General features: G+C 39.3%; 1 protein-coding gene across 3 annotated transcripts in view; it reads left to right on the forward strand.

Annotated features, from left to right (window-relative positions):
- The window catches only part of SLC26A5 (solute carrier family 26 member 5), a 32,423-nt gene that overhangs the window by 4,163 nt on the left and 1,939 nt on the right, over window positions 1-26,321 (forward strand). For all 3 annotated transcript variants that reach the window (XM_021546126.3, XM_021546128.3, XM_021546127.3), the window contains 17 exons: window positions 7,247-7,460; window positions 9,161-9,300; window positions 12,423-12,533; window positions 13,066-13,247; window positions 13,764-13,928; window positions 15,358-15,510; window positions 15,774-15,856; window positions 15,948-16,095; window positions 17,807-17,920; window positions 18,289-18,366; window positions 19,805-19,900; window positions 20,675-20,781; window positions 21,956-22,025; window positions 23,406-23,498; window positions 24,409-24,531; window positions 25,393-25,599; window positions 25,862-25,916. In XM_021546126.3, the coding sequence (XP_021401801.2) occupies window positions 7,306-7,460; window positions 9,161-9,300; window positions 12,423-12,533; window positions 13,066-13,247; window positions 13,764-13,928; window positions 15,358-15,510; window positions 15,774-15,856; window positions 15,948-16,095; window positions 17,807-17,920; window positions 18,289-18,366; window positions 19,805-19,900; window positions 20,675-20,781; window positions 21,956-22,025; window positions 23,406-23,498; window positions 24,409-24,531; window positions 25,393-25,599; window positions 25,862-25,916 (2,080 nt within the window). In that variant the 5' untranslated portion in view covers window positions 7,247-7,305. The remainder of the gene's footprint in view (window positions 1-7,246; window positions 7,461-9,160; window positions 9,301-12,422; window positions 12,534-13,065; window positions 13,248-13,763; window positions 13,929-15,357; window positions 15,511-15,773; window positions 15,857-15,947; window positions 16,096-17,806; window positions 17,921-18,288; window positions 18,367-19,804; window positions 19,901-20,674; window positions 20,782-21,955; window positions 22,026-23,405; window positions 23,499-24,408; window positions 24,532-25,392; window positions 25,600-25,861; window positions 25,917-26,321) is intronic.

Consider the following 26,321-nt stretch of genomic DNA (forward strand, 5'->3'; position numbering starts at 1 on the left):
CTGCTAAACTCAGGCAAAGCTGAAGAGTCTCATCAGGAACAAAACTAGAGATCTTGCACAGATACAGGCAAATGTAATGTCTTCTCTAAATACAGAAGTTTTGCTGCTGCTACCTAAACTTTATAGCATAACATGGTTTAAGTCCTTTCCCAGAGAAAGCTATATCTGAGTTAATTTATCACTTCAGCATGGTCAGCATCTAATCCTGCATATCCTGCTTTACCAGGATCCTGCCCCAGCTTCAGAGTTTTGACAAAACATTGTTTTCTAAGCCCTTCCAATTTCTTTCAGGTTTACTATTTCATTATCTACTGTCTTTGGTTAATTGCATTTTTCTTTTTGGAATTTTGCACTGTACTTGTTTGCTTGTTTTCAGTTCCATATTATATGATTGCAGTTCTATTTCTTCACTTAAAATCAATGTATATGATCTCTTTTTGGTGCTTCATTCATGTCCAGCTGGACAGGTGACCTGAGTCTAACTTATTACAGTTGTAGTGAGTCTGATTTTATTTTTTCCATGTTTTCTGGTGACATTTGTTTCTTTTGCATGAGTGTTCCTGAGAAGGAAAGAAAGGTTCTTGCAAGAAGAAATCATCAGAAAATTACTCAATGAATCTTTCTTGATTTTATTTGATGATCCTCAGCCCAGATACCCATCTTGCTCTTCCAGGTCCTTCATCAAGATATCCTGTTCTAGTGTAACTGTTGCAGGAATCCATTCATGCAGGGTTGTTCTGCCAAACACACTTAGAGGGTCATTTGGAGAAATTTTCGGCTCCATGAGGGCTGGTCTTATTGTTTGTGCAGTTAAGAACAGACATGGGGCTGTCTCACATTAAAATTTCATCAGCCATGGAAGAAATATGAAGCCATAAGGTGAGCTGCAAATAAAGCAGGGGTTTGCTGTGAAATACTTTTTGAGAAACTTCTCTACACGTTATTTGCTTACAGTGCATTTTAAAATTTTTCAAGCAAAAGCAGTGTTGGTCTGTGTTTGCTGTGCACTCATAGCCTTTAGCTGTAACCTTGGCATCAAAATGTTGGAGAAGGTTATTCCCACTGTCTGGCATTCACCCTCAGATCATGAAGCAACACTCAAATATATAAGAGATAGGAGAATGCTATTGTTTAGATAACATCTTAGCCAAGCAACAGTTGCTTAAATAGGGACAGGATCTGTCATAAGTCATGTTCTGCTTACTGGTCATGTAGGATTTGGTTTGATACCTCGTGCAAAAAAAAAAAACCAAAAAAACCTACAGAAAATGTGTGTTATGAAGTAACTTCCAAGAATGAAATGTTTGCAGATCCCAACATGGATAGGGAAGTTCTCAGAACTATCAGGAGGAGAGTTGCAGCTTTGAGAAATAGTGATACCACTTTCCCAGGGAATGGGTGCCCTATGCTGAAGTTCTGTGTTGCCTTTCAGAAGCATCAGTTCTTCAGGAATTTCTTCAAGCATGGCAGCGGCTGTAGCCTGTTTTGCAGAGGAACAGATCCTTTCAGAATGTGTTAGAAAGAGAGTCTTGTAGAGCATCCTTGGAGACTATTCAAAACCTCATGTTACTCAAGTAATGGTAGTTCCTTTATGCCATGTTTACAGCAGTGAAACTGGAATATGAATTTTAATCCCATTCTAAACACTCTTCTTCCTCTGTCCACGCTGTTTTACTATCCTTCAGTTTCCTTTGTGACCTGAGAGGTTTACACTGTAAACATGATGACTGAAATTATTTTGGTATAAATAACAACCTTCTATTTTTGTTGTTTATTTTTAACTTGATGCAGCACTTGAGAGGGTAGTGATGTGTGTAAAGAGTTGATGAAGCAGATAGAGAGGGGAAAATTCTTTTGGTGGCTTTTCTGCAGAAGACAACAAATCATAGAATGTAGTAATTTCTTTCTGTGCAGACACCTGGAAGAAATGTTCCACTTTGCCTGAAAAAGTGAACCAGTTGCTGGAGGTCATTGGTGCACTGAGATCACAAGAAGTAAAGAAATTATTCTGGTTTAGCTTGGTGTGTATTCACGATCTTGATTTATGTTATCTCCTCTGACCAACTGGAGCTTTATGAAGAAAACTGCTTCACCAAAATTTTTGGCAGTGGATTTTCTCTGGAAATGAAGCTGGCTAATGATTACCTGTCTCTGAAGTGGTGTATGTCCTTATCAGTCGGCTTAACAAAGCACAACAAAGGGGTCATCAGCCATGCTACTGTTCTGATTAACTTACTGATTCCACTGTCACTAGCAACTGCTTTTGGCAAAGGGAAAGAGGATGGCAGACTAGGATCCAAGGTCACTGAGGCTACAAAAAGCAGAAATAGCAGAAATGAGAATTATCATATTGCCATGGGTTCTCATGGTCATCAATGTGTTTACACTGGAAACAGAAGCCATCTCTTATCTATCTTCCCTCTTCTCAGAGGGAAGGAGACCAATGTTCTGCTGCTCAAAGTACTCCAGGTGTTTGTCTTATGTGGAATGGATTAAACAGCTCAATCATTACAACAGGTCCTAAAACATTAGATCCAACCAGTGCCAAGGCTGAAAATGTGTTTCCCATAAGCACACACACCCACAGAGAACACACATACACAACGTACTTAGATTTGTACATGGCAAGTCATGCATATCAGAGAGGCAACACCAACAGCTTCATCCCCTCTGCTCTCTAGCTAAACAGGATGGAGGTGAAATACTGAGAATATATGTGATGTAGAGATGCATCACACATCTGCAAGGTGCATCCCTCCAGCACACAGACTCGCACAATCTGCCTAGTAGCTCTTTCATCCCAATTTTCCCAGCTGACCTGGACATATGAGCCCCCAAGGTCATAGCCCCACTGCAGATGTTAGTACAGACCATCACATGTGCACGTGTGACTAGCCAGGACTTCTCAGGGCCCCTTTTGCTGCCCCTGAGTGCTCTTACTCTTAGAGATGGGGAGATGCTTTTTGCACCCAGAGCTGGCAGGGACTTCCAGGTCCCATAGGTGAGCCTTGTGTACTACTCTGGACTGGTGGCAATGAGCTTTTCATAGGCTGATGACTCATGTGCTGGCCCTGGCAGTAGCCCACCAGGGTATTATCCAGGTTCTCCATCCTGCTGGTGTTCTGAGTAACACCATAGATGTGTGGAGAAGCTTTTATCACACAACCAAACACAGTTTATGTAGTCATCTCACTGTTCTAATGAATAGAGTGGACATTTTCCCTGTCTAAAAGCTGCACAGAAATTGAAGATCTTGATTTATGTTTTTCCCAAAGGTTCACTCCTGGAGTGCATTTCTTAGATTAGGACCTACACAAGGAAAATTTTGTTTCACAAATTACCTCTAAATTTATGAAATTTTACATATAGGCTTCAGGTTTTAAAAAATCTTATTGTAAGTGGATTTAATGGGAGGAGTTGAGAAGTAAGGAGAATGATAAGAACAGTCCAATAAAACTAGGAGAACACATCCCTTATGACCCCACCCAGTCATTTTACACCTTTGTGCTTATTTGAAAAACAACTTTGTTCATGTCACTCACGGTGAAAAGTGGAAGGGCACGGGGCACTGGGGAATAAGGCCAGAGAGAAAAAAAAGAAATGAGCCATTATGTGGTTCCTAAAATCAACTGGTTTTGTGTCTTGCCTCTTCAGGCAGTAGGAACAGACCTTGCAGTAACTGTGCTTTTCAGTGTGCATTTGGGAGCACATGCTTTACATAGAGTGGCAGTATTTCCACCAGCCCTTCGGCTGATAGCAATCACCTGTATTTGTAAGCTTGAAGACACAAAATATTTCATAGTCTTTTTAGTTTATGATCAAACTTGGAATTTGCTAGCAGAGGGACACACTGTAACACAGTACTAGTACTGTCCACCAGTGCTTTTCTGCTACTTAAAGCAATTTGTCCTTAGCTTCCAAAAGAAAGGGGGTTTGCCCTTGTAAAACAGGTAAGACAATAGATTTACTGCTAACTCGCCCATTTCCTTAGGTAGTTCAGACACATTCAGGAAAAAAGCCTATTAAATCTGCAAGAGCCACATGGTGCACCATTCTTAATGTCTCCAGCTTCTTGCTTTTTCCTCCCCGTAGTTGTATTTTGAATCTAAGGAACAGCAGCCAAATTTCTGTTCCTATAAATTTTATGGTTGCGCTCTGATTCATGTGATTTGGATCTAAAATTATTGTCCTCTACAAGAATCAATGCAGATGGCTTGACAGACCTCCTTTATCAGCTAAGACTGGGAAGAGAAAGTGCTAATTTATTAGTGATAGTGTTATAAGTTCATGTTTACTTCATTTTTTTTTTCTTTAACACCTTCTATTTGATAATAGCAGGAAAGATATAAGACAGGCCTTTATCAGCCAGATAAAGAATTGCCAGCTCTTAAGTCTTTTGCATACAGGTCTTAACTACTTCAACTCAACTCTTATCTGGCTGATAAGATTAATGACAGTGTTTCTTACAGCTTTTTAGCTTTATTCTTGCCATGAAGTTCAAAGGTTGTTGGAGAGCAGTATTCCACTCTCCGCCATTGCCTTTCTCTTCCTCTGGATAAAGGTCTGTGAGTTTTCAGAAATCATAGCAGTAAGCTTTCTTTTCATGAAAACAGCAGTTCCTTGCTTTTGCTCTGCTTCAAGCGTTCTGAGAGCGAAGGGCAATACTCAGTTTCTGAGCCTTGGATAACTGTGTTGCCGCTTTGTCATACAGCAAACACTTGGAGAGACAGTTGAACCAGTTATGAAATGTTACTATTTTGCTACTCAATGGACAATGTGTATAATCTCTCATAAAGAAAAGCATCTCAATCTTGTTCTCTGTGTACTTTTGCAAAAGAGAGGGATGATATTAAAAAAATTGTTACTGTACTATCTACATCGTAGTATTTTAGGTTGCCGTCAAGGAACATGCTTATGCAGGGCTGTTAAGATGAAGTTGGTGAAATGGCATGGAAAAATAGAGTGTGATATATCCAACAGTAGTTTTAGGTAAATACAGGATCTCTTGTAATGACTTGTAATTTGTTTTCCATATTCTTGTATCCACTGTGAATGTAAAGACAAGATCCTACATATCCTCCCTGAAGTTACTTTTGATTTAGCTGGTTCTCATGATTCAGTGCAGTGCAACTTCCTTACTTTAACAGAATCAGAAACATTCAATCTACAGTTTAAAAACCTTCATACTGAGTGATAGTGAAACTTGGGTAGTGACCTCTGGTAGTATTCCAAACTAACACTTGCCATGGTCTTGATAACTGATTTGGAGTTGGGCTTTGTTAAGTTAGTCCAATACAGCATTTGTATAATTTGTTTTACCATGAAAAGCAAAGGCAGGATGGAATTTCTATTGTTCTGTATATGCTTATAGTACCTGGAAGAGTTGGAACATGTGTACAAAACTGGAGACCTCCAAACCTCTCCTGGTCTAGATTTATATTACAAGATCATGTGGTTCTTGCATATATTAACCAATCTACTTGAAGCTGACCAAACTCAAAGGTGGAAATTCAGGACCTGAATTGTTTGGGCTTAGCAGGGCGCTGTCTTGTGCTGCTGTCCTTTGTAGCAAAAAGAAGACAGGGTGTGTGTTTTTAAAGCCTTGGATAAAAATGTTTTGATATTGCATTCTCATTTTATTTGAGAAGTTTAGCCAAAATCAAGTCATTGAACTGATTTGGTCTTTTCCATGTAGTTGCCGTTTTTGTTCTGATTTGAGTGAATTTTCTGTTTAGGACTGATTAAAATTGCTTCTTAATTTGTAGATACGGCCAATGTTGCCAGAACACATCAATTCATTACTGGAGAAGATAGATTCTATGTGAATAATGGCATAAGGGATCATTATGGAATCCCAGAATAGTTGAGGCTTGACGGGACTTCTGAGGATCATAGATTACAACCTTCCTGCTCAAGCAGGATCACCTTTATTTCACACAATAAAGTTGAAGTCAATCTAGAGTGTGCAGTAAATGAAAAATTACAGTGTTAGTAGAAATATCCTTTCATGACTGACAACGTAGGGAAAGTATTGCTTACAAAATACTGAGAACTGAAGAGATGCTAGGCTGTGTCAGTTCTAGGAAATAGATATTACCAAGACCTGAGTGGAAAATTCCAGCACTTTCATCAGAGTGAAGACATAGATAGCAATATTGATATTTTGCTGATGGTCTGACTGTATTTGCTGAATCGGAATGTTGGACCAATCATGGTTAGCTTTGTCTGAGTGCTTAGGTAGCAATTTGTTTAATTTCTGCGTGGTAACCCTTTCCCAGAAAAGTATTGATGTACAGCTAAAAACAGAACACCCCTGGGTTAACACCCTTGGTTGAAGGCAAACACATGCTTAAGTGACTTGCTGGACTTGAGCCCAAGGCCTTGTTCACAACGATGGCTCTGTTTCCCACTGCACTCACGTTCTGTCATCAAACGTGGCACCAGCCAGCATCTCTGCCTAACAACATAGCGGTCCTGTCACTTTGCTCAGAATCAGGAGTGTGTTTCTTGCCCAGTATTTCTGAAAGCAGCAAACATGGGGCAGTGGAATTAGCAGAGTGTCTTTTAAACATGTTAAGATGTTTGTGGCACTGAATCAGACAGACAAATAGATCTTTACAAACCTTCTGGCTAGTTTTAAAACTGGGCACATCTCCCAATTCCTGTTTTAGTCAGTGCAGATTGAGAATAGCAGTAAGTATCACATCCAGTGAAATAATAGCTGTTTGAAAGTAGTGAATTGTGTATTCTTGAGATGCTGTTTGGAAAAAGAAGCTTCTGAAACAGAGAGGAAGGCAGGTGGATGGATGCAGGAAGCAACTGACAATCTGGAGGAAAGCATGGGTTTCTCAGTGTTCAGGTCAGAGTTCTGCCTTTTGAAAATGGACAGGCCAGTTTATGAGTAAGCAGGAAGTAAATCAGCAATAAAGGAATCTCCCTCCTCTTCTTTAAAAACTGAGGAAAAATCCAGATAACATGAGTACAACCTTCCAAGTTAGTTTAGTTAGTTTCAGCTCTTATTTACAAAGAAATTAATTAGAAAGCTTTCATTATACAAGAGAAGCATAAATTAATAGCTTACATATACTAAAGACTGAGTGTCATTTATTTTCTTACTGCTGTTACAGATTGTTTAATTAGACTCCAATCACAGTTCTTGCCTCTAGCTTATTAAAATACATTATTTGAAAGGAAATACGAAATCTGAGGTTAAAAAAGAAACCAAACTTATTTTGTCTGCAACCAGGTTTTTTGGTGGAGATTGTGGAACTGTTCCTCCTTCGCTGCTGCTCTGTGAGATCAAGTATGGAACATGCTCAAGAACAAGAGGCATGTCTTGAGCAAACTCAGAGGTATTGTGTGCAGAGACCAATATACAACCAGGAGCTCCTGCAAGGACAGCTGCACAGACGACAGAGAACCCCTCAGACTTTAGGGCAGAAGATTGCACATTCTTGTCGGTAGGGTTTTTTGTCTTATCTTTGTTTTATTGGTTAGAAATATTATAATTCTTAATTGATTCATGCACTTAGCTGGTAATCTCATCAAAGAAACCTAAAAGATAAAACCACTAATTCTACTTTGACAATTCAGCAAGACTGGGAAAAAGCTGTGTATATGCTTTTAATGTTAATAGAGAGCTATATTAGAAAATGTTCGATAAATTAGTTGAATTGCCTTCATCAAAGTGCAAAAGGAAAATACACAACATAGCAATGTGAAGTATTAGTCAAATCACGTGACATGAATTCATAAGACCCAGAAAAATACCTGTCCTTATGTGGAAATACTTATGGCCAAATTTGTGCTTCACATGATCCTTTCACAAAAGAATGGAGATGTGTTATAGCTGTGTAGAAATTTAAATATTAGTCTAATAAGAACTTACTGAAGGCATTCTCTAGCTTTTAATTAACTGCCTTGGAATCTAAGTATCATCTGGTTAGAAATGTCTTTTAACTGTGTTTCTCTTGCTCCATGGTAGAAGAGGATTTAAGTTGTCATTAGCTTTATGTTTTTCCATGCTTCACTTGCCGAGTTTTTTCCATTTCTTTCTCAAACCTTGTTCTGCAGGACAACAGAATTCCTTTTCTATAAAACATTCCTATTCACATGATTTGACATTTGAAGATTAGCTTTGGTTTATGCAATGACTTCCATGGTAAAGACAATTAATTCTACCTCAGAAAACTTGTCTGTCCTGAATTAAAATAAAGTGGATCAAAATCCTCCTTTTTGTGATACAGTCTACTTAACCATAGAGAAGTGTGGATGACTCTCTCACTTTTAGCAACAAGATGCTTCACTGTGCAATTCAGAAATGCTAACAAATCTCTGCAATTCTCTTGCAATTCCCTGACACAGAAAAGCATTTATACAATCACTGTGTTACATTTTTAGCCAAGGTTAAACTTACCACAGTACAATCAAGGTATGATGCAAGGCAGTACTGGGTAGAGATATGTGTTTCCTGGCTCTATTCATTTGTCATGAGTCAGGGTTTCAAAAGGTTAATAGCTCTGCTAAGAGTCCCAAGGGTCAGTGCTGCTGGCTTCAGTGCCTTTCCTTTCTGGGTGAAGAAGGGTTATGTTCTGAAATAGCCTGAAAGTGGGTCTATCAGTACTGGTAGTGATAGTAATAAGTACTATTAAATTATGTATTATTATTAAATGGTTAAATTAATAGATTTGGCATTTTTAAGGCATGATAATATAAAATATTATGATCAAAAAAGTATAAAGTATGCAAATAAGAAATGGGAAGAAGCGCTGCAAAGTATTCTGATGAGTGAAAACCACTATCAGGAAGCAAGTTGTTCTCAGGGGATTGTTACTTGGAATGATCTCAGTAAAAGGTGTTGTGTGACCACTCAAATGTGCATAGACTGGAACAGTTTTACTTCCCACTGACCTCCAGCCTCACAAGACTTGTTCTCTTCTCTAGTTCCGTAAGGTTTGTCAACAGCACTAACACATGATTAAGGGCTAAATTAACTGGAGGCATAGTTGTTTGTGCTTAAGCATGTCCACAAATTACTGTCATCAGGAGCCTGAGCCTGCCTGTAAAGGAGCTGTTTTCCTGTATAGGGATTGAAAGACAATTTTTGCACCTTGTTTGTCCCCTGCTACTATCTAACTTTCTTTTTGCTTTGTAATTACAGTTGTTCTTCTAAGAAAGCCAAGTCTCATCTTTACAGTTTCTTACCGATTTTAAAATGGCTGCCTCGTTACCCAGTGAAGGAATACTTACTGGGAGACATAATCTCAGGTATCAGCACTGGGGTCATGCAGCTTCCTCAAGGTGAGTGTACCTCTGTATTTAATGATCCCTTCTTTACTTTTTCTATGTATACTTTTATGGCAGTTCTTGACATTCTGAGGTGCTCCTGAGAGCAGGATGTGTCTCAGGGCTCTCTGTGAAGGTCAGCATGGATTCTGCAGACCAGCCCAGAATGATGATTCCCGTAAAACTGCGAGTCAGTGATACACACCAAACTTGGAAAAAGCTCCCTCTCCAATCAGTATCCGCAGCTTTCAATGGCAGACCAACTTTTCACAGTTTAAGTGCATGTCCAAACTTTTGCTGAATGCACCTATTATTTACTGATCTCATTGTCCTGAAAGTCATGGCAAATTTCCTGCAGAGGGTAGCAGACATGTAAGACATTATGTTTCAGGGAGCAACTGAGGCAAAATAACCAAACTAAATTTAACCAAAGAACATATAAGAATTCAGAGTGATCCCTAAGGCTAGAAGTCACCAGTTTATACTGGAACCATAGTAGCAGGCAATGATTTACATGGTATAATTAAATAAAAAGTATTGTCTGTAACAAGACTGAAAAGCTGTGGAAATTTCTTTGAAATTACTTGAAAGTGTCAGCCTAAGTGGAGCCCAATCCTGAAGCAGGAGCAGGTTCTGGAAGACAGAGAAAGCCAGTGTTCACTCAACTGTTCAGTTTTTGGTGAATGGACCAGTAGAATCTTTTGTTTAGCCCAGCACTTACTATTAGCAGTTCTAGAAGTGTTAGGAGGTTAGAAAGCAGCACCGCCTCTACAGAAATATCATTATGAGGTTCCCACTGCTCTGGGAGTGGCAGCGTCACAATAGCTGCCACAGCCTCAGTAGATTTTTCCAGGAGGTCTTGGAATCAAAGAAATTCTTTGATTTGTGCAGAGCCTTGTCCAGAGGGTGATGTAATTAAGCATATATAAGTTTACTTTGTGTTGATTTATCTCATATTTGCACCTCACTTGTTCCACTTTAGGCTGGAGCAGGTCTGAAAAAGTCATCTGTAAATCCAAGATTTTAATAGGAGGTAACCCATTAAAATAATAAAATACCCTAACTTAGTCTGTGCAGATAATTTCTTTATTACTGTATCTTCCTGGTTTTGTGTGAGTTTTATGATTAAGTTTATTTTTTCTTCCGCACATGGAAGCATCAACTTATCTTAAACTGATAGCTAATGTGGTTAACTCTCAGGCATATCTGTCATGTACTAGACACAAACACTGTCAGTTGTATACAGAAACATAATTTATGTCATGACCTGAAAGAACACTAAAATTTAAGTGGTCAGCAGTGAACTTTATACTTCATTTTTCACCCTTCTTAGAAGTAAACATTATTCATTTGGCGCCCATAGACATGCCCTTAAACTGCTCCTAATCTTTCCCTTTCTAAAAACACAAAAGCTGAACTTTCAGTTTTCTGGAATGGATGTAATTATAGTAATCATGGGTTCAAAGAAGCCTGGGAATCATTCCAGGCAGCACTACAATGACCACGGTGTTTAATCCATGGCCTCCTATCAGGTCAATATCTCTTTATTTTCTTGGCACTGACAGTCTCTAAAAATGCCAGTACAAATGAAAGGGAATAAAAGGGTATTCAGATCAGGAACTTCACATAGACCCACCCTTCCAGTTTTGAACACTGACTTTCAGTTCTGGTTACTTGTACTGTTAAGTTCATCATCATATTGAAGGCCAGGCTGTTACAGTACAGGGTGTTTGCTGGTGTCAGGAGAGGTACCCCTTGGGTGAGAGAAGATATGTGGGAGGAGTTTCACAAGTACTTAATGAAATGCTCATTTGAGCAAGAGAATCAAGTCCAGTTTAGGTGAGAATATGAATTTTTGGTAAGGACTCAGATATTGCTTAGGGCTAGAACAAGGCCCTGTGACTTACTACACTGCACAAGAGCACTTGGATAGCACAAAAGATCCCTTTGGTTTAACTCTTTTTTTTGTTTGTTTGTTTGGTTTTTTTGCTTCTTTTTGTAATGTGATGCTTTGTCTCCCAATTTAAATTATTAGGGAGAGGTGTTTTTGAGTATCACTACCTCTCCATGGTGGGTGAACCATTGCTTATGTTTGGAATTTGCACTGGTACATTGAGATTTTTACTCCTCACTTTGACCAATCTACCCAAGTGTGACAAGAACACACAGGTGTTACCAGCCTGCACTTGTGGGACTGCAGAACCAAGCCAATCCAGGATACAGTGTTTTGTCCTTGGGGCCCATTTATTCTGTTCTGGTGTCAATTCTCATTAACACAAACTATCTAGAGCTGTTGTTTTGGCTGGAACTGCTTGGGATAGTTATGTGCCATATTACATGATGATCACTTGTGAGCCTGGTCCCATGATAAGTGCACCTTGAGTCACACAGAGGGTGGGAGATGCTCTTCCCTGTTGTGTCCCTTAGAGCTGCACGGCTGTGCTTGCCAGCCACCACTACAGATGGGAACGATGTGGATTGCATTCCACTGCATGGGACTGGACAGGGCTTAATGACAGAAACTACATTGTTTTTGGGAAGAATACCAGACTGCATAAGCTCTCTGACCTTACAGATTGTCAGAAGTTCTCTACTTATTTTACATTTTAAAGCATGTTTTGTGAAAACATAAACTGTTATGTTACCCCCGTCATTCTGAGGTGAGGGAGGAGGAAAGTGTTTAGTCAGTTAGGGGTTGCCATGAACACCATGTCTGATCAGCAAAGGAAAGAAAGTCAAATGTGTCCCACTTGTTATGAGGGTTTGCATGTTTCTAACTAGATTCTTCTTCAGATGAAAACAAAAGCAACAAAAATCATTTGTTGGCCATTAAGGAGTGCTTCCACCCACAAAGGCAAAACAGGTGCACAAGTGTACACACAAACACACACACACCTGCAGTGCCTGTAATTGGAGACTTTGGTTTCCTGACTCAACCCGTCATGTTTCTAGGCACTGCCCTAGAATATTATACATTTTAAAGACTATTCACTGAAAGATCTCCTGTTTTTTAAACCTGGGACAAGTCTCTAGAATTCCTATTAGGTGTGTTCAGTTTTAGTAGACTTAAATCCCTTCATTTCAGATGTTTTATTTTTGTTGTTTGCTTAACATACATATTTGTGTCTGTTTTCTAGGTTTAGCCTATGCTTTGCTGGCAGCTGTTCCCCCAGTATTTGGCCTATATTCTTCATTTTATCCTGTTCTTCTGTATACTTTCTTTGGAACCTCCAAACACATATCAATAGGTATATCTGTATGGATAACTGAAAATCTGTCTGTATGTGTGTGTGTGTTTTCGATAAAGCTCTAAAAAATAAAATTGGAGAAGTATAAAGTGTAGTTTTTTCCATAAATTCAAATTTAAATGCATAGGAGAAATGCAAATGTGTGGAACATAAGCAGTACTTTTTTAAAATTCTTAGCTTATCCATTTTGCTTAGGAAGCCATAGAAGAGCATCTTGTATCAAATTAGATCTAGAAATGTGTGCTGCAAAATCCTGAACTATGATTTCACTGGTGTGGCCAATGAAATGAATCCTTAAAGTGAAAATAGAAACTGAGATAGAAAAAAAAATGATGGTGTTTATCAGCTGCAGAGGTGTATGTTCACTATCTGGCTTTAATGGTGCTGAGTACTGGAGCAGATCTGGGGACTGAAAAATACATTATTAAGGTAGAAAACTCTTGGTTTAATTCTATATATCTCAGTAAGAACTACTCCTGAAAAAAAGACTTGCCAAGATTTTAAGCAATTCTTTTCCTCTCTCTTATTTCAGGCACCTTTGCTGTGGTTAGTATGATGGTTGGTAGTGTTGCTGTGAGAGAAGTACCTGATGAAATTATTTCTCTGGACTCTAATTCTACTAATACTACAGATGTCCTTGAGTATTACAGTGCTAGGGATAGCAAGAGGGTGCAAGTAGCTGTGGCTCTCGCCTTTCTTTCAGGAATTATCCAGGTATGTGCTCACAGTTTGCTGTAAGGGCAGCTGCTGCTCTTGGACTTGCAGGGGGTGCTGGGTCATGGTGGATCCCCTGTAACCAGACTTGTGCTTCTGCACTGCTCTGTGTGGGACACAGGCTGCTTTATGGCAGCCACATCACAGAACTGGGGATGGATGCATTGGAGGCTGGGCTTTATCTGGCATCTTGGCTGTAGTGGAAAAAAACAGGAGTTTCCCCCTTTTCCTTTTTTCCTATCCCATCAGAAAAACTCAGCTGACTTTCTCTAATCTGTCCATAAATGCACACAAACAATGTATATATACATACCCATATCTCACACTGGACCTGCCAGTGGCATGGAAGATTGGGTGCATTGATCACAGCTTACTGAACCGTGACTTTAGAAAAGCCAAGTTCAGGTTTGCCTGGTCTGGTTTGGGCGCTGAGGAAAGGAGAGGGGTGTGTGTGGGTGTGTGCTATATCCAGACTATAGTGGGAGTCACATGGCTGACACTTCTCTTTTTCATTAGCTGTGTTTAGGTTTCCTTCGATTTGGATTTCTGTCTATCTATCTAACGGAGCCTCTAGTGCGAGGATTTACCACTGCAGCTGCAGTTCATGTCTTTACTTCCCAGTTAAAGTACCTCCTTGGTATCAAGACTAGCCGGTACAGCGGGCCCCTCTCAGTTGTATATGTGAGTAACTGCACTTACTAAGCATGAAAATTCTGTGTTGTCTGGATGTAGTTCCTAAGCTTTTTCCTGTTTTTATGTATTATTTGGCACTAAGTACAATAATCATCAGTATTGAACACTGGGTATGAGGTCGTTAAGTGCCATAGCAATATATGAATATCTGAAAGTACAGCCCAAGGGTGACTGGATAGATCCACACTGTCTGAGATGGGCAGATTTTGGGATTCTGCTGAATGTAGTTTCCTAATATGAAGAAATATTGTTCATTGAAGCAAATCTCTTGTGCCCTGGGGGGAACTGTGCTCCTGAAATGCTTCACTGTAAATCAGGCATGTTCTGCAAAGCTGGGAAATGTTACTCTCAGAATCTTCCCATTCTTAACTGGAAGAAAAAGGAAGATCTCAGATGTCTGTAAAAACCTAAGCTTTTGAGCAGATTGATGGCTCAGCAATAATAAAGATTCAGGATTTCATCTACATGTTATACAAGTTATAGAAAATACTTTGTGGGAATCTTTTTGTATGTTTTTGCAGATATAACACACCTTTTGCAAACAAGTCTGCATTAATGGTTAATTCCAAAATTTGCAGTTCAGTTCACAAAACTGGGAACTAGTCATACTATTTGCCAAACAAATAGAAGAGAAGTTATAAATTCAAGATGCATACTACCAGGACATCTTGAATGTATAGCATCCTGACAGTTGTTGCAATTTTCAATCTGCATAAAGAAGAGTATGTTCATTTTCTTTCAAACACCTCTAACCCAGAGGTTATTTATTTATTTTAATGCAGTTCAAGAAGGAGGAATAATCAGTATGGACAATTATTTACCCTCTAGCAACTTGTGTATTCCAGCAGGTTTTTTCTTACACCTTTTTAGTAAGTGTTTTCAATTAGAAGGTATTTGGAATAATGGCCAGTTCAGCAGCATTGCAGGATCAGTGTTACTTAGCCATATTGTTATGGCAACCTCAATAGTTCTATTAGCAGGTTTATTGTTTTAGAACAGTTTATGCAGCTCTAAGTAAATGTGACTTGCCAAAGAATATTTGAAGGTATTAGAAGGAGCTTACATTTATTACTTTCAGGTAGCTGCCACTGAGGAATATGCGTGAAAATGTTGAGGATGAGAGACGTGATTTAGTTTAGGCTTTTTATCCCATTAAAGTTTTTTCTCCAAATATTTTCCCCCTTTAAGGAACACTGATATTGTAAAATATTCAAGTGCATTTTTCTTACTGAGATACTCCAGTCTTCTGTGTTTTATAGGAACAATGGGTATTTTGGTGAGGCCCTCATTCACTGTGGTTATAAATTTAGAATGACACCACAGCTGAAAAGCAATGTATAATTTGCTCTTTTGTGGAAAATCTTCGTGAAGATTCTGTTTTCTTAAGAATAATTATGATGCTTCTGGTATGTTACAGAGCATAGCTGCCGTGCTTTCAAAAATAACAACAACCAATATTGCTGCATTTATCGTTGGATTAACATGCATTGTTCTATTGCTGATTGGCAAGGAGATCAATTTCCGCTTTAAGAAGAAGCTCCCAGTTCCTATTCCTATGGAGATCATTGTGGTAAGCCAGTTGGGAAATTCTATGGCTAAATTATATAGCTATTCTAAAGCTGTAGAAACTATCTCACGTTCTATCTTATCTTACTGAGTTTGAGAGTAACTTCCATTGAACATAATTCATAGAATATGAACTCATAGAAAACTGATTGACACATAAATGTAATCTATTGTGTTTATTAATCATAGTCAGCTAACCTTTATATCTCTTCAAGTGACTTTTTCTCTTTTTAAATAATGTTTACAAATGTGTTTGTGGATTTTTAGGTCATTATTGGCACAGGAGTTTCATATGGAATGAATCTGAATGAGTCATACAAAGTGGATGTTGTTGGGAATATTCCTCAAGGGTAGGGATGATATATTCTTATTAAGACTGTGGCTTTTCTGTATCGCATATAGTTCTTATATTAATTTATAAATATTAATTTCATCTTCAAGGTTACGTGCACCAGCAGTTCCTGAGATTCATCTAATCCCAGCAGTATTTGTGGATGCAGTAGCAATAGCAATAGTTGGATTTTCAATGGCTGTGTCAATGGCCAAGATCTTTGCCCTTAAACATGGTTACACCATTGATGGGAATCAGGTAAAAGTAGTGGGGTTTCTTTGTTGAAAATTCTCAGTAGCACCTTTGTTATATCATTAGAGTGTGATATTGGCAAAAATGAGGGTTTTTTTCAATAGTGAAATCAGGCCAGATTTTTGGCAGCCTACACATTTAAAGGTCAGGAATTAGTATAAGTTCTTCTTCCGGCTGTGTTTAAATAACCAGTTTCACTTTTAGCTTCATTTTAAGAAGCCTACTATACTTGGAAATACGCATGACTATTAATTTTTGAGGCAGACATTACTTGGCCATACTGTCCTGATGAGCAGCTACATTTCCACTGCTTTCTGTAATAGAGCAAAGCATAGAGGTCCCATGTGATAAATACAGTACCTTATGTGTTAAAGATTTCTTGTCTAGAGTTTAAAAATTCCAATTATGTTTTATATTTTCTTTTTATTCACACCCATTGCAAATGGGAAACTTGTCATTTTCTGGGGCAGCAATTGGCCCTATCTGTACTTAGCATTCTGAGCATGATTTGAGTGATAAGGACTGTGTTTAGGACTCCCTAAAATTAAAATTATATGTCCACCTCACCTACTCTGGCCTTCCCTGCACAGTTTAGAATCAATACTTCAATTGGATTGTTGGTTGATATCATTGTAGTGTCAAGGGAGGCAGAGTTCCTGTGCTGTAACACATCTACTACAGCACACATCTGACACAGCATAGATCAGCTTCCCCCTCTTATTAAAATGATTGCCTTTCTCTGAAAGTAATGAAATTTACCTACAAAGTTTTACATCTGGTCAGGTGAATCTCATCCTTCATGTCATTGTGCTCTGTTACCCAAAGAGAGAAGAAGACAAATCTCTAGCTGCATGAATGTAGTTGGCTCTATTTACCTTAAACATAATCCTCGCTGACCCAAGTTAAACATCTAAACCTTTTCCTCAGGAGGTGCCAGATGCTGCTTCACCTGGGTGTTAAAGTGTAGCACTCCAGTAGCAGGGCATGCCAAGTGTTAAAATGAATCCTAAAAGGATTGTATGAACACAAAGAGAAAAACTCATTGAGAACTATTGGAAATGTATGACTCAAATCAGTCTGTTACAAGTAACAAGATGCAGAGTAGTTTGGGGAGGCTTCATTACAAGCAAATAATTTCTTAGGCATCAGAAATGCAGTACTGAGGTAGATGGATCTCCTGACCTCACTCATGGGAGCAGTTCTCATGTGGGATCTTCCTGAGGAAGCAGCAGACACTACTTTTTTCATGTACAGCAATGGATTACTACTCATGGAAACACAGGCAGAGCTGCTCTTGGTTTCAAACACATAGGGTGGGAAGCAAAGAAAGGTGTTTGCATGAGAAAACATTTTTCATGTATATTCAGGGTTAAAATTCAAATTATCCCCAAGATTAAGAAATTCTTAAAACAAGCAGTGCTGTCATTCACTTTCATTTTCAGTCTGATTAATTCTTGTAACATTTTGGGATAGGAAATGTCTCCAGCATTTCATCAGAGACTTTATTTAACAGATGACTTTACATGCATTAGTTTGTGCTTGTGTGAGAACTACAAGTATAAGCTACAATTAGGTTGCTTATTCTCTACAATGAAGTTGCTAGAAAGGAATGTAAATAAGATGTGGTGGTTGTTAATATCTGTGGATAGTTCCAGCTTGGTACCACTGCTAAATACAAGTGTATATTTGGCTTTCTTTGCTCTATTGTTTAACACAGGAACTGATTGCTTTGGGAATATGCAACTCTGTGGGGTCATTTTTCCAAACCATTTCAATCACATGCTCAATGTCTCGGAGTCTTGTCCAGGAAAGCACCGGTGGAAAAACTCAGGTATGTAGAACACCCAAATCTTGAGCCAAACAAAGTTACTCTTTGGAGCTCCACAACTAAAGTCTGAAGCTTATCTAGATGGCCATAGTTCTCTGCCTGAGTCAGAAGAATTAACTGGAGTTTCCCATGTTTCAAATCGAGACTGGGCCTCGATTTGAAACATGGGAAACTCCAGTTAATTGATAGGATGGAATGATAGGCAAAATGGGTGAACTGAATGGAAGGAATCAGAAGTCATTTGAACAACCAGCCTTGTTGAAAGCACAAGGGGTTTGCTAATCGGTAACATTTCCTCTTGGGAACACTTCTGAATAATCACTGGCTTTTTTTTTTTTTTTTTTTTTTTTTTTTTTTTTTTTTTTGTTCAGATTGCAGGTACACTCTCTGCGGTTATGGTTCTGTTGGTAATTGTGGCTATTGGATACCTTTTTGAACCACTTCCACAGGTAAGGGAGTATTGCATGTTAGGCATTGCATTGGCTGTGAACAGAGACCCATGACTATTGCTAAAACTTGAGATTGTGGGAGAGTCAGTGAACAACAGCTAGGCTTTGATTCAGAAACCTTTAAATTTTGTGTATGCGTTTTTTGCTGTAAATGAACCTAGAAATAAATAATGTTTTGAACAATTCAGCATGATTTTTTTTTGTTGTTTTTAGTATTGGATATCCCGGACTCTATCTTTAGAGCATAAGAATACCTTCAAGCAATTCCCCTTTAGAACTGTTTAGGTTGGAAAGACCTTTAAGATCACTGAGTTCAGCTGTTAACTCAGCACTGCCAAGCCCACCACTGAATCATGCCCCTAAGTGCCACATCTACGTGCTTTAAATATCTCCAGGGATGGTGACTCAACCATTTCCTGGGTAGCCTGTTCCGATTCTTGACAAACACTTCTGTAAAGAAACCATTCCTCACATCCAATCTAAACCTCCCCTGGCACGACTTGAGGTGATTTCCTGTCATTCTGTCACATTTTATTTTGCAAGAAGAGTCCAATCCTCACCTGGCCACAGCCTCCTCTCAGCCATAGAGAGTGATAAGATCACACCCCTGAGCCCCCTTTTCTCCAGACTAAACACCCTCAGCTGCTCCCCATCAGACATATGCTCCTGACCCTTCCCCAGCTCCACTACCCTTCTGTGAACTCTCTCCAGCACCTCAGTGTCCTTCTGGTACTGAGGGGCCCAAAACCAAACATAGGATTGAGGTGTGGCCTCACCAGTGCTGAGCACAGGGGGTCAGTTACTGCCCTGGTCCTGCTGAATGCATTTGATTGCAGCATAAGAATTCTGGGTTTAAGTTAAAAAGTTAAAAGAAAGTCACAGCTTGGCTGGTAGAAGGCTGGGGCTGGATAATGGCTCAGCATAATGAGTTGGGTTTGCTGCAGTTTATACTTACTTGTATAAAAATATATTTCTATGAAAAAGTATATTTCTGAATTTTAAAAAAATGTGTTTCTGGTGATGTGCAAAGGATGATAGACAATTCCTGTTTCTTGATATAGGAGTTGGACCTTGGGTTACAACCATATGACTTTCAGGAATTGTTTCAGTATATTGTAGAGAAACATGAATTTGAGATTATAGTCTACTTCTTCAGGCACTGTAAGTGTAGCAGCATGAAGTGTAGGAGCATGTGATTCCTCTTGCTAGGAAAGAGTAAATCAAACTGAACTGAATTGGTTTGCCAATTCTGCAGCTGCAGTAAAAGCACATGTCCACTGAACTACCTGAAAAGCTGTGGCTTTTTAAATAGAACATCTGTTCAGTGGACTTACATCAGTTATAAAGCACAGAAGTAGTTATTTGTGATTCTTTGTAGTTCTTATTTGGCACTGGGTTTATTTTGCTTCTGAAAATGGCATTTCTGTAATGTTCTTAGACAGTGCTAGCTGCAATTGTCATGGTGAACCTGAAGGGAATGCTTAAACAGTTTGGAGATGTCATGCACTTCTGGAGAACCAGTAAGATTGAGCTGGTGAGTATTGCACATCTCAGTGCATATATTTTACTATACTACATTTGTTGCTGTCCCCAAAATGGAATAGAAACTTACCCAGGAATTACAAATTAGTGTTGTGTTCCAGGTGAATGTAAGTTAGGGAGCTGTAAGTACCCTGGGAGCGTGATCTGTCAGGGACAAGAATATTTTTGTTGTTGCTCAGCAATCTTATAATTCAGGTCAGAAGTAGTTTGGTTGCAGTAAAAGCAAAAGCTCTGGCAGTTTTGCTATAGAAACTACCCTGAAGGCTGTGGGAACGTCTGAGAAGAATGTGAAAACAGAGTAACAAAGAAAACCACTTGAAGGTATTTGCCATCTTTTAAGACAAACCAAAAATCTGGCTGGATTGGGCCAGATCTAAGAGCAATATTGGAGGGAACATTTTGGTGGCATTTCTCTCCTGGATGAACTGGCTGATGGAACTGAGTTAGAGCTACTTGCAAGCCTTGAATATTTTTTTTTTTATCTTAAGTTATTTGGAGTCTGATGATGGTAGAACAAGATTCCTTGGAGAACAGGACTTAAGGCATTAATTAATATGTGACAGTTTGCCATATGTTAGAGTGCCTTGAGCTTCTATGCCCTTCTGAAAAGTTAAGGCAATTCCTGTCTGGCATCATGATGGGTTACATTAGAGCCTATTCCTGATCAGAAGTGATACACAGGTTTTGAGATTGGATTCTGCTGTTGTTTTAGTTGTTAACAGGGAAGAGGATGCATAATAACTCACACTTTTTTTTTTTGTTTTAGGCTATCTGGGTGGCAGCTTTTGTGGCTTCTCTCTTTCTGGGACTAGACTATGGTTTGCTTACTGCAGTAACATTTGCAATGATAACCGTTATTTACAGAACACAAAGGTCAGATTTCTTCTTTATCAAAATTAATATTTGCTGATGTTCTATGTGGTTTTGTTTGCTAAAGGGGTGCAAAAAACCAGAAGTCCATCCCACCCTCTTCAACTGCATGATGAATGGAACTTCCTTCCTAATATAGGTCATGCCCTTTGGCTCTGATCCAGGGTTCACATTTTCTTTTTCTGAGGACAAAATTTTCAGAGGGCATGAACTTGTATTCTCAGTAATAAACAGAAGATTTTTCATTTTACATAGTGGTTAATCTTCTTGTTTACTTCTTTTAATGCTTAGCATTTAGAACTTTAAATCTTCTTCCTGCCAGTTTCAGTACATTATCACATTTTGTGTACACTAATTGTCACAGACAAGCTGATGTGAGGTTGTCAAGTTATCGTGGGATGAATGCTTAGGTATTTTAAAAGAAAGTTCTAATTTATAAAATATGGTGACTGTTCTAGTTTTCAAGTCACTTCTCCCCATTCAAAGTGACAAAGTTCTTACTGTGAAGCTTTCCAGGTCTACAGTGAAATGATTTCTTGCATGTGTGCATAGGACTGGCATGTGAGGCCTCTGGGCTCAAGGTCTGGAACATTGTAAAGGTGGAGACTGTGTAAAAGTCTTGGTTCTGTCTGCATTGGAGTGAAATTGTGAGATTTCCACTCTGCATAAATAAGAGTATTTTTCTGCCATCTCTATACATTTTTATTCTTGCAAACAGAACAGTAATGTAATTTGCTGTCACAGTTCTTGTGAGTTGGGAATATTTATCTGCTTAAGCATTGTCCTGAGAGCAGAGTGGCTCTTTGAAATTGCAGCATGTTTTCTGTCAGTATGAGCTTGCATATTTGCAGGGCAGTCAAGAGAGCCGCACCAGTTGATGTTTGTCCTGGGGTAACAGGGAATTTGCCCTGTACTTTTGCGTGCTTTGACTCATGCTTTTCAGCAAATGACAACATTCCAGCACTAATCTTGTAAATTGATTTTGCACTGACAGAAACAACTTTTTTTTAATTGTGTTCTGCCATAAGCTGCTCACTGCATTTGACCATGTTTAGATAATTCTGTACCAGACAGGCCTTGCAGAGTGACCATTTTAAATAAGTTTCAGTATGTGTTAAACACTCACTTTTCCACTTTATAAGTGACAATACAGAAATATTGTTTCCTTTCTCTCTAGCCCTGAATACAGAATCCTTGGTCAGATTCCTAACACTGACATCTACTGTGATGTGGAAGAGTACGAAGAGGTAGGAACATGTTCTTCTGCATTGAGGAGTTTCATTCAGTGGAGCAAAGACAGCTGTGGCAATTTGCTGCTTTGTCCTACCACACTGCACATGCAGGGCTGGCTGCTGAGCATTCACCTGTGTTGAAAGGACCAAAATAAATTTGAGTTTAGTCGTAAAAGTTGCTTTGTTCAGAATGCAAGTTCTTTGTACTGCACATACATTTCACCAGTCAGTGTTCAGAAGTACTTTTATACTAGCTCCATTGTCCAGTGTTTAGGAATTCCAGTGCTAAACCTGCCATGTAAACAAGTGCATACTTCTACATTTGTGTGGCAGTAGTGCATAGAATCCATGGAACCCAGGATCCAAACTTGTATGTTCTTCAGAATTGCACAAACTGTTCCAAACAGCATCCCACCCATCCCTTGCTCATTAAATATATATGATTAATAGCACAATTGCTCACCATACACTTAGTTTCTCATAAATGTCATTTTGTTAAACTAAAAGTTGATGAAAGCATTACATTTTGTCAGGGTGGTGGATATAAACATGTTGTACTTATTCCCAAACAACAGCTACAATTTTCTGCATTCTTTGCTATGATCTCAGAGATGCTGCTATGAAAGTTACATAGTCCTATACTGAGAAACTAGTCTGTAAAAACCTATGGAAAAAGATTGTGCAGTTCTGCTTTAAATATGCAAAGCAGGAGTATGAGTGCTCACATTTATATCTGTAAGCAAAGGAGAGGAGACTCCATTTCTGTTACACTGAATGCAGTCAGCATTTCCTCCTGGGTAAAGGTGGGGTTGGCAGCATATGGCAGGCTGGGTCTCTGTTGCTGGCCAGGTCATTTGCATGCAAAATGTCACAGTTCAGCCTGTTTAGAGATGACTACATTTTAAGTAGGGGAGGGAAGTGAATATCAAGACCTGTCTGAAGGTCTGGATAAAACCAAAGATTTGAAAGGTTGCTTTTCTTGGTACCTGGGGAGTCAAGAAAGAAAAAGAGAGAAAGAGGGAAATAAGTTATTATGCCTGTTGAAAGGGAGGCAAAAAGGAAGCAATTCTAGGAGTGCATGATTTCCCCATGGAATATCAGCTGCAAATAGCAACATGAAAGAACTGCAAATATTTAATTTTTATGGCTGGACATTTTGATGTCATATAGAAGGAGAAATGTTACCAGGCATTGATAGTGTGCAGTATTGCACTGGGAAAGGGGGAGGTTCTGATCTCCTGGTTGCCTTTGCTCACAATAGTGCCAACCTTCTTTATCTGGCACATGCTGAGAGCCATCCAGGGTTGGCTATTGCACTGCTGCATGTTCATGTGTCTTATGATTACACAAGGGCTTTTATTCTGTTTAATTGTTCACATCCAATATTTTCCTTAGGTTAAAGAATATCCTGGAATCAAAATATTTCAAGCTAATACATCTCTTTATTTTGCTAATAGTGAGGCATATACAAGAGCACTGAAGAAAAAGGTGAGTGAAGTAAATTCTTTAATGTCTGTTTCCTGAAAATTCAAACTGGTTTCTGAAACACGCTTGTCTTTCAGCTCCTTTAGTGTAGCCCTTAGCACAGTGTTTCTCAGCTTGCAGCCCCTGGTGATCTGTAAAATATGGGAGGTGATGCTCCAGCCATCTACAAATTATCTTAGGAAGCAACAACATGTTGGGAGGGTATAAACAAAGTGTTGCTTCATACTGACTGCTCCTGAATGGAAAGTGGTGGGTGCCGAGCACAGACTGGTCAAACCTTTTTTTTTTCAGCAGGAAGCTAGTTGCTGAGCTGAAAACAAAATGGGAATAAAAGTTTCCTTGTTGGGTAACTAACTTTACTGGAGTGTAAGTCTGTGGAATACTGTGGGCATTTAGTGCCTCTCATGGGCAACAGGTGACCTGCACACAGGGCGTGCCTCACTGCCTGTGTCACCCTACTGTCACTGGGTGGCAGTGGCAACAGCAGAACCACCTGTCCCAGTGACAACTGCGCCTGTACTAACTTCTGAAACATTTTTCTGTAGCTCCCATGGCGAGTCTTAAACAAAACAGGTGGGTGGTACTTGCCCTCACAAAGCAAGAGATCCTGGTGATTATTGCCCAAAAGCACTTCTCTCCCCTTTGCTCTCTGCACTCTAATCAGCACTTGGTTGAAACACAACATTCTCTGATTTTCAAGAAAATAATGAGATGTATCTTTCGCTCATCTTGTTAACACAATGCTTACCAAGATGATTCCTTTTTTACCCTGTTCTCACCCGTACCAAGGGAAGCTGGAAAATGCAGGCTTCTCATTTAAATTTATGGCAGTGGTTAATTCAGTGCAAATTGATACTCCAGTGCCATCCTAACAAGCTGAATCTCCTCTGATCATACTTTTTTCTCCTGACAGACTGGAGTGGACCCTGGTGCCTTGTTAAAAGCAAGGAGAAAAGCCCAGAAGCGCCATGCCAGGGAGATAAAGGCAGCAAATGAGCACAGAAAGAAAGCTGTGCTGAAGCTCGTGAGCCCTTCGGTAAATATTTACCTCTGCTTTATCAGCTTACAGGCTTCCAGGTGTTATCACTCTTGTGCTTCATACAAGGTGTGCTGCTTAGGGAGGAAGTGCTGTGCAGTGGGGACAGGTGGCTGAAGGAACAGTGTAAGGATCAGAGGCTCACTGCTATATTGGATAATTGTGTTGGACCTAGATTGCATTCAGGTAGCACAGAGTAGCACAGAAACTCTCCATGCCGTCATGCTGTCTCACCAGTGGTGTTGGCAGAAATCAAAGGGACTCTGCCCCTCCCCCCACACTTGGAATAATAATGTAGTAATAATATATAATAAATCAATTCTAATCAGCAGCTCCTGTAACAAGAAGGTGCCATTCCCTCTGGTAATCCTGGCGTGGCCCAGATACACTGAGAAGGGTTATTTGGGACATGCTTGTACTCTTATGCATATTTAAATTCACCACCATGGTGGGAGATGGTGTATGATTTTACCATGGGAAACCTAAAAAAGGCCTAACTTGGAGCCCAATTGCTGTTCTTTATTTTTAATATATACGTATTGATGGACTCAGCCAAGGATGAGACAAGGAAACGGAGTAAAACTGTGTCAATAAAGATGAACAGGTGTTAGTGTTTGAAGGAAATGGGTAATTCAGTCCTGAGATAACAGCTTTAAGCTGCTTCTGTGTGACTGCTAAAAGGCTGGGCATAACCTTGATACACACAGGATGTGGAAGTGTGTGTGCATGTCAAGCCCATTTCTGTAGTGACCAGGAGCTTGTCAACTTTTAAAGGCTTAAAGAACACGAGTGAAAGGAGCAAAGGGATTTACATTGAAAAAGCATTGATTGCCTTTAAGCTTTATTCATCTTCTCTCCCAGACTAACGACGTAGAAGCAAGTGTAAAACATGAGATAGCAAGTGATGACTTACCTGTGAATGGAAAACTTGAAGATTCCAGTGTACAAGACATGTCTCCTGATGAGCATGAACATTTTGTGGAGCCCAAATCAAGTATTCACTCTTTAATTCTGGATTTCACCCCAGTGAACTTTGTGGATTCAGTTGGAGCAAAAGCACTAAAATCTGTAAGTAGGGTTTTTTTTTACCCAGAAAAACCCACAGAAAACTTTTCAGATATCTAATAAGGAGCTTGTCAGCATGAGATGTAACTGTCTGCTCAAATACAATTCAATATCTCACCTAATCCCTGGTTTAATTTTGTAAGTTTTAGCTGAATACTGGGGAATGTGTACTCTGCGGCTTTGACAGTATTTGGCTTCCAGAACTGTGATGTGTATGATGATGTGTTTATTATCTGCATTTAACTTCAGCTTCATTCTGTTGTAGATTATAAAAGAATACAAAGAAGTTGGTGTATGTGTCTGCATTGCCAGCTGTAGTGGTGAGTTGAGATTTTTTTTTTTGTGAGCTCTAGGGGAGAGATTGTGTCTTATCTCCTTCCCTCTGCTCCCGAATTTCCTGCTGCCAGTAGTGCCTCAGTAATATCAGCACTTCACATAAAATTTGATTTGAGAAAAAGCAAGCTCATATGCATTAAAACCTTAACTTTAGTGGAAGTGGAGCACTGATGAAATGAGCTTTGTGAGGACTGGATCCTGCTTCCATTTCTTCCAGTTGGCGAGTTGTGAATGCCACACTGAACTTAGTATATTGAAATCACAGTGGTAATGTAATAAGGAAAAAAGCCTGAAATGTTCCAATATCCAGTATTTGGGATTGTAACATCCTGTGCCAAGAACAGGCCTCTTTGTCTGCCTAGGCATAGACTGCTTGGAGTAGAACTAGT

This window comes from Lonchura striata, chromosome 1A, assembly GCF_050655825.1.
Source record: "Lonchura striata isolate lonStrDom1 chromosome 1A, ASM5065582v1, whole genome shotgun sequence".
Classification (NCBI taxonomy): domain Eukaryota; kingdom Metazoa; phylum Chordata; class Aves; order Passeriformes; family Estrildidae; genus Lonchura; species Lonchura striata.